This window comes from Chaetura pelagica, unplaced genomic scaffold (assembly GCF_000747805.2).
Source record: "Chaetura pelagica isolate M959 unplaced genomic scaffold, ChaPel_1.0 scaffold198, whole genome shotgun sequence".
In the NCBI taxonomy this organism is placed as follows: Eukaryota; Metazoa; Chordata; class Aves; order Apodiformes; family Apodidae; genus Chaetura; species Chaetura pelagica.
The window spans coordinates 738122-745845 of NW_009954317.1; the positions used below are offsets into that span (position 1 = coordinate 738122).

The window sequence follows — 7724 nt, forward strand, 5'->3', positions numbered from 1 at the left end:
CAGGGGGTCAAGTCTGAAACATAAGTCATGCCTGTGGTACCTTCAAGTTATCCACAGGAAAAAATGCAATTCACTGCACAAGAGTCTAACACCACCTTTTAAGTGACTGTGTTATGACTGCAGACTGCTACCAACCAACTGTCCCTCATTTAGCTAATTCCCATAGCACACACCAACCTCTGGCATCCTCTGCTCCCCAGGAAAGATGTGCTGCTCCTGGGCTGCCTCAGTACTACCAAAAGGCTTGGATTTCCATACTTGCCTTCAATACCAGAGTACTGACACTGACAAGAAGAAGTGAAAGGCTCCTAGAACTTTCTAAAAAGTGAGTACAACCTAGAACTCGTTGCCAAAGATCTGATACAAATACAAGCCAAAATCTGTTCACAGCAGAAAACTCTCCTCCCCACTTTTAACTGCCTGAAATCTCTGTCCATGCTTCATGAACTGACCATCAAGTGCCCAGAGACTCCATGTTTGTGTTACCATCCTCCTGTCTCGGAAGGCAGAGCACTGCATGAACAAGTGATACCTATTTAAAAAACCATTCCTCTTCTTCTCCAACACTCGGCATGGTATCTTGCTCTCATCATCACCTTTCCTCTTCCTTCACTGATAATGTGCTCTCCCAGCTTTGTGGATCGAAGACAGGCAGCTGTGTCCTTAGTGCCTTTCAGTGGTTTTGAGTGGTTTTGATCTTTGTACTTTATCCAAAGCCTACAGACAGTTTGCAGCTCAACATGCCAGCTTCCACTTGAGCTTGCATCCATGACTCTGGAGTAAGAGAAGCTGCTTCCTGAACCCATCACGGCACCCACCTCAGGGCTGCAGTGCTTGTGAAGGAGCAGGACAGGCAGCTGTAGACCATGGTTGAGGGCTTTCACGTGGCCCTGCAAAGGAGCCAGCACCATCAGGTGTGGAGGTCAGGATCTCCTTGCTGTAGTCACTGCCTCCCTGCAGGGATAGCCTCTCAAAAGCAAAGCAGAAGCAAAGAGGGGCACCAGGAATCTCTCTTTTCCCTGGGTCTCACCCCTAGTATGTCCAGATGAGCTCTGCCCTCCACTTTTCATGCCTTAGCCCAAGACAGTTGATCCAAGAGCCCATAACATGAACCCACCACCACAAAAACACATATTTTGCCTCCTCACTAATTTCTGGCCATCAACAATCTTCACTCCTTGAAAGGATCCCTGAGGCTCCTACATCTCACTCCTAGGAAGGTCACGCACCTCCAGCATGTGCCCACCCAACAAAAGCCACAAGCCCTTCTCTGTCCTAAAGAAGGTCAGGGTCAACTCAAGGTGTGTGGAAGGCTGGCTTGGCCTTCCACGGCCTTCAGAGGACTCAGTGACAAAGCAGGTTTCCATATCAAGATAAGAGAACGCTGTGACACACAGACTTCTAAGTTGCACATATAATAATGTCCACACATTTATCAGGATGCTAATGTCTAAAATTTGCTGGGGACAGGTCTTTCAGATGACAGCGACCTACAACATGCAGCTTGAGCATTGAAAGAACAGCATGATGCAGGGGGAACAAAACCACCAGGCCCAGATTATAGCTGTAAAGGGAGATGCCAATTTTGTAACAACGATGTGTTTCCATCTGAAAACCCAGAACCATTTCAGTGTAATATTCTACATAGGTTTCTTCTGCTTTTCTTCTAAGGGAGGAGACAGATAGTGTATTCAATGCAATTACATCAAACTAATGACCATCATTTACACACCTTTGGGGATCAGAAGCTCCTGGATCTGGAAACCTCCACCAGCTTTGGAACGTATGGAATGGACCATGACATGTTACGATATACATTATAGCTACTATTTCAGCCACAGAGTTTGGCTCATTACATAGTGGCAGAGCAGGCTTTCTTTCTTTGGAGTGTGTGAAAAAAAAGAGTGGTATGAAAAACCAGCCCAGCCCCTAACTGCAGGAAGGAAGGAGAACTATTCCACATCTGCTGCACATGGTGCTTTGCAAAGGCTTCTTTACATGCCAAAGACACAAGACAGCCCTGGCAGCACATCCACTTTGCTACAGACATTTTTGCATCTCTCAGGCACAGCTATTGCAGCGTGTGCAGCAGCTGGGGCAGTGCTGGTTTGGCTTGTAGGAACGTGCATGCTCAGGCACTGCTCTGCTCAGTACCAACCCCTCCCCAGGAATTCATGCAAGAGAGGGGAGCAGCAAGTTTTACAAGTTACTGTAGGCATTTCTGGGGGCTATGGAAAAAGCTTGAGAGCTTACATTCAAACTTATTTAACACAGGGGAAATATGCAATGTGACAATGATAGCTGCTCCTACCAGATGGTCAACAGGGCAGCACCCAAATGTGCAGCTGTCTGGACAAAAAAGGCAACTTACCAGTTCACACCAGTTGAAGACCTGGCTTCTACTCTACCTAAGACAGACCTCCAAGGATACCAAGTCTAAGAGTTGATACAATACTATGACATGGCAGCTAGAGTTTAAATGAGAGCTTAATTTTTTTTTATTGTACAATACCTTTTTTACCTTGAGCCAATATCACCATGTCTTGAACTTTCTTGTACCTATTCAGAGATTGCCGAAGCTCTTCTATCTTCCGATCCTAAAATAAAGGAAAGTTGTGACTCTGCTTCTTCCTTTAGCAAATCAAAAATAAGAAATACAAATACTAGATATTCTTCAGTTGAATTGATTGTGAGACTAAAAGAAATGGGAAATGTGGATGCTACACTATGCAGAACTCTGAGAGGCTATGAAATATCAAACCTTGTATTTAGCAAAAACTATCATCTGGTTAATCACCAGAATCGTCCCAGCCTTGAAAGAGGATTTCAGCTCTCTTGTTAAGTCAAAGGTAGGGTATAACAAATTTGCTATCAACAAAAAAAAAGTAGTAATCAAAGGAATGAGGGCTTTGTTGATCAAAAGAAAACACCCTATGAATGCACAAAACCATACATGAAGACAATTTATACTTTACATAAAGCCCTTCTGGAAGCACAGCCTGTGATATCTGGTAGGACTTGTAATGGAGCACTTTACAATTTCAGAACACAGTGTAAATTGCAGTCACACTGAACTGACTAACACCACAGTGTAAGGACTCTGTGTACATGCAACAGAGCTCATAAACGCTCAGCTATAGTCCCTTAAGGACACTGCAGTGCTTCTGAATACAGCCCATCATTGATTCTTACAATTTTGATTTTTACTTGAATTGTGCCAAGTTCATGTGTGCGTATTTTCTTAGAGATTTAACTGAAGAAATAATGACTTTCCTACCTTCTCTTCATTTGCTGCCATTAGAGATTCTACCGCCTTCTTCATTTTCTGTACCTCTATATCTAGAAACACAACACAGTTATCAAAGTCAATTTAAATATGACAGTGTAAGGAAATAAGAAAAAAACAAACAAACCTAGAAGCAACTTGGTTTTATCTGAAAATGAACTTACAAATTGAAAGACAAAACACAAACCACTTAAGTTATACTTCTAGATGGAAAGAAATAGAAGAAAACTTTTTCTTCAAAGTATTTTTTCTGATATTTTTGTCAATGAAACTATGAAATTCAGGAAAATTCCTTACCATCCCCCCCCCAGCCTCAGAAAAATGAAGTCAAGAGTGAACCTACTGCTTCACTTTCATTATCTCCCTCTTTCAAATAATCAATTAATTGCAAAACACAAGTCCAAAATATAAAATACGACATTTGAAGTGCAATAAAACACATCCTCATTACAGCAGTCAACAAACACCCCAAATGGCATCTCAAAAACCCACCATACAAAGCAACAGGATTAATGGATATGATGAAGAAAGCATTGTGCAGTGATGCTTAGTCTTAATTCAGTATGGATGTAGAAATGTGGACAGCACAATGGAATGATACAAGTACTTGCTGTGATGAGCAGTCATGCTAGAATATGTAATGTAGTTCAGACTTGGAAAAGATCCCTAATACAGACATCAGTGTTCTGTGCTTCATCTATAATCCTTATTTACAAAGAAGTAAAAATACATGGAATCGTGTATGTTTTAACAAGGTTAGATTTCAGGGTTGTTCCTGACTAGAAATTCAAAAAGAATGGAAATAACCTCAACTTTTTAATAAAAATATACCTTGCATAAATGAAGCAAACTTTCAAGTTTGTGACATAGACAAGTGGCCAGATTCACAGACAAGAAAGCATTTTATCAGGTTTTAGCTTCCTAAAACTTCTCAGAAAATAGAGTGGGAAGGATACTGTCCTCCTTAATGAAATGCAGGAATAAAACAAGCTGCTTGTCAGGCTTTCTAGATTAAAGACATTTAGACACAAGAGGCTAAACCTGCAACTGATCCAGTTCCAATGATTTTCACTCAGTTATGCTAATAGAAAATCTGGTTTACTGGATTGTGACTGCATTTCATTGAGAGGCAACTGTTTGGTGAACCTCTCATGAGACCAAATCTTTCTTTGCCTATCAGTTTTTCTTGAGAAAACTTGGTATTCCAAATGTGATAGATCCACCCTTATTCTCAAATTTTACTGTAAGTGTAACTAAGGGTTATAGATGGTGCAACCTAACAGTGTTTGTTAAAGCAGTTTTGCAAACACATGCAGAAAGCTATTCTGGAAAGCACTTCCAAAATGCAAATGCTTGTGGAAAGACACCAGAAACCTTACTTTTATCTTTGAGCTTCTTTCTACAATTTTCATCTGTGCAGGAAAATCCATTGGATTTGAAATTAGCATGAAGGTTATGACATTAAATAACTTTCAAGACAATATCGATAGCTAGGGAATCAACTACTCCTCACCCATTGCAGAAGCAAGCAGTTCACAGTTTTGACCTGAAATTCCCCAGTGCTAACATTCCTAAAGACCCCAAACAGTCTCACTGCTCTCATACACAACTACCTCTCTCAAGGATGTACTTCTCAACTTGTAAGGCTTCAGAAGAGGCTTATGCCACTAAATTAAACTAACACTTTACTGGGAAAAGCCAGCTAAGTGGTAATGGATGCATATTTGTTCAGAAAGCACAATTCAGCTAATGGGACAGATAATCAGTGTTATCTGCAAACAGCATAAACTCTGTATTTGCTCCAAGGCAGAAAAAACATTGTTCATCGTGGCTGAAGATCCTCTTCTGAGTTATGCTGAAAACTAAACTGAAGCTGAGAACCATACAAGTAGTCATAAACACAATAAAGCCAGTCCTTGTTCACATTTAAATGTTCTTATTTAAAAAGGAATCATAGTTCAGTGTGGTCACTTTTAGTGCTCTCACACAGTGGTTTTTAAAACACATCATTTTATTAAATAAAATCTGACTTTTTACACACAGAATTTTCCTCCTTGGGTCAGGGGAAGAAACTGGCTTAAAAGCACAATCTTCAAATCATCAATAACTACCAGTGAGATATATTCGGAAATGAAACTACAGCAGGTCAAAAAAGTCTGTGGAAAAATTTTGTGAGGCTTTAAAAAGAATTTATATTTTTAAATAAGTTCCCCATCTAAGTTTTCCCCAAGTCAATAGTGATTTTGTGTCTTCTTTGCAAGCAAACAGAAGAATTACCTCTAATGTAACATTTCTCTGCTAATTTAAGCTTAATTTGGATTTAAGACTTATCCAGTGCACAGATACAGAACCAGTCCTCAATTTCATCTACTTACAGCTGGGACCACACTGAAGATTTGCTGGTACATATCCTACCTTGGTTTGCAGTATGGCCTTTCCTCTTCCTTAACAGCAAGGGATGTACCAGCAAAGTACAGCACTGATAGCCCTTCTCAATTTTAAATTAATTTAAGGATTTGTTTGCCAATATAAATGGCATATTTTGAGACACAAGCCATGTAGAGAGCTAACTAGGGATTGCTTAGGCTAGTTTAAAGTTGATTAAGAACCTGCTATGATGGTATGTTTAGCAGTTGCATCACGAATACCCATTAAATATGTCAAAAGTAGTAAACATGAAAACAGAAAGTACATTAAAATTTAAGCTTTTATCTGTTATTTCCTGTTCAACCATATATAGAAACATGACCTCAGATGTGGTGACTGAGGAGAACATGGTGAGAGAGTCTCTCTTCTTACCTCTGTCCAGTATTTCAATTCCTTCTCCTTTCAGCTTGCAAACCAATTTTTCTTGCAACCTTTTTACCTCAGCTTCCTTCTGCTCTAGTTTGCCTTTCAAAGCTGCTAGCTCGTCCTGTAACAGACAGAGAATCACTCAGTGACAGCTGAGACATTTCCAAAACGCCCTCCTATAAAGCAGAGTGGACAAGTCCTCACCTGGTGGAAACGACCAAGGGCCCCCTGACAATTTACACAGGCTGAGGGTACACTCACCAAACTGACTCTGAACATCATAACAGATGGTTGAGTCCATAAGGGGGCTAAATCAGGGGGCCAAATCAGGGGGCCTGTGGGCCAAAAGTGTTGGTAATGTATAATTATAAAAAACATTTCACATACTAATTTGAAAAAGAAAGAGTAAAGCAAAAAATGTTTTCTTATTTATTTAACCTTGCAGAGACAGAAACAGTGCAGGTAGTAAGGCTGAATCTAAAACTTGTGAGCACTTTTTTTTTGCATTTATAGGGCATTTTTCCATATTCAAAGCTGGACAATTATGGAACTGTGCTTACACCAGGCTGAGGACAGTTTCAGAATAACCAATGCTTCTATGAAAGAAAAATCAATCATGACACCAACAAGCACACAAACACATACTGGAAAGCAGTTCAGACAAAAATGTGGTACCTCTGCTACAGTTTAGGTTTGCTGATCAAGCATTAAGAAAGGAAGCTTAAGAAAGATGAGATTGATGAGAATAAGACAGATGGTGTTTGGGGGAGTCAGGGTTTATTAGATAAACGCTGTCAAATTTTAACTTAGATCTAACCATCTGCACTAGCAAGTGACTGGCATGGATCCATGCATTTAACTTTGAAAAACTTCAGTCAAATCCTACCCAGTTTAGTAACATGTTTCTTTGATGTCCGAGGATATCTTGTGCAACAGCATCATCAAGACAGGACCCTCAGTGCAAATGTACCCAACACTGAAAATTTAATTTGTTCGGTTTGTAAACAAAACAAAACAAGGCAAAACTCACAATTTTGGCATATACAGCTTCTAACTGAAGTTTTAAATCCTTAAAGGAACAAACCAAGCTAGAATATTGTGGCTGAGGTATATTCTTGAGCTTTCCTCAAAAGATCTGTTGCAAATATATTGTGATGTCTGTGACCCAAATAATGGCCCAGACTACAGAATTTCTGGAATTGGTTCTTGTTTGTTCTAAAGCATCATGAAAAAATAGATCAGTCTTAAAACTATCAAAAAAACACAGCTTCTTCCAGAACACTGGTTGGGCAATACAATCCTCCAGTGCTCCAACCCAGTGCTGATTTTGATGGACCCATGCTTCTCTAAGACCATCTCTCTCTGTCACTTGAGAAGCTGCTGTTTTACCCGTGGGCAACTAGAGCTGCATGTGGTTGTTGATGTGTATTTCTTCCACTGAATTAGAAACACGATATGTAAATTTACACGTGGGAGAGGGGACAGTATAAAAAAAAAGAATCAGTTTTCTAGCTAGTTTTCTCCAAAAAAAAAGTCCCATTTGCAGTAACAGAAAGGGAATAGCTTTAACCCAAGTCTAATCCTGTTATATATGTAACCTGTGCAAAGCTCACCAAGCTAAAATCCTCTCCCATCCAATATAAAA

The 7724-nt window shown here is 39.9% G+C and overlaps 1 protein-coding gene across 4 annotated transcripts in view; it reads right to left on the reverse strand.

The window, feature by feature from the left end:
* PPFIBP1 (PTPRF interacting protein, binding protein 1 (liprin beta 1)) overlaps nt 1-7724 on the reverse strand; it is a 54916-nt gene that overhangs the window by 22566 nt on the left and 24626 nt on the right. For 2 of the 4 annotated variants that reach the window (XM_010004134.1, XM_010004132.1), the window contains 3 exons: nt 6086-6200; nt 3278-3339; nt 2522-2597 (listed from right to left, as the gene is read on the reverse strand). In XM_010004134.1, the coding sequence (XP_010002436.1) occupies nt 2522-2597; nt 3278-3339; nt 6086-6200 (253 nt within the window). Of the gene's footprint in view, nt 1-2512; nt 2598-3277; nt 3340-4665; nt 4699-6085; nt 6201-7724 lie in introns of all 4 variants that reach the window. The other 2 variants (XM_010004133.1, XM_010004135.1) reach the window with 2 other exon arrangements.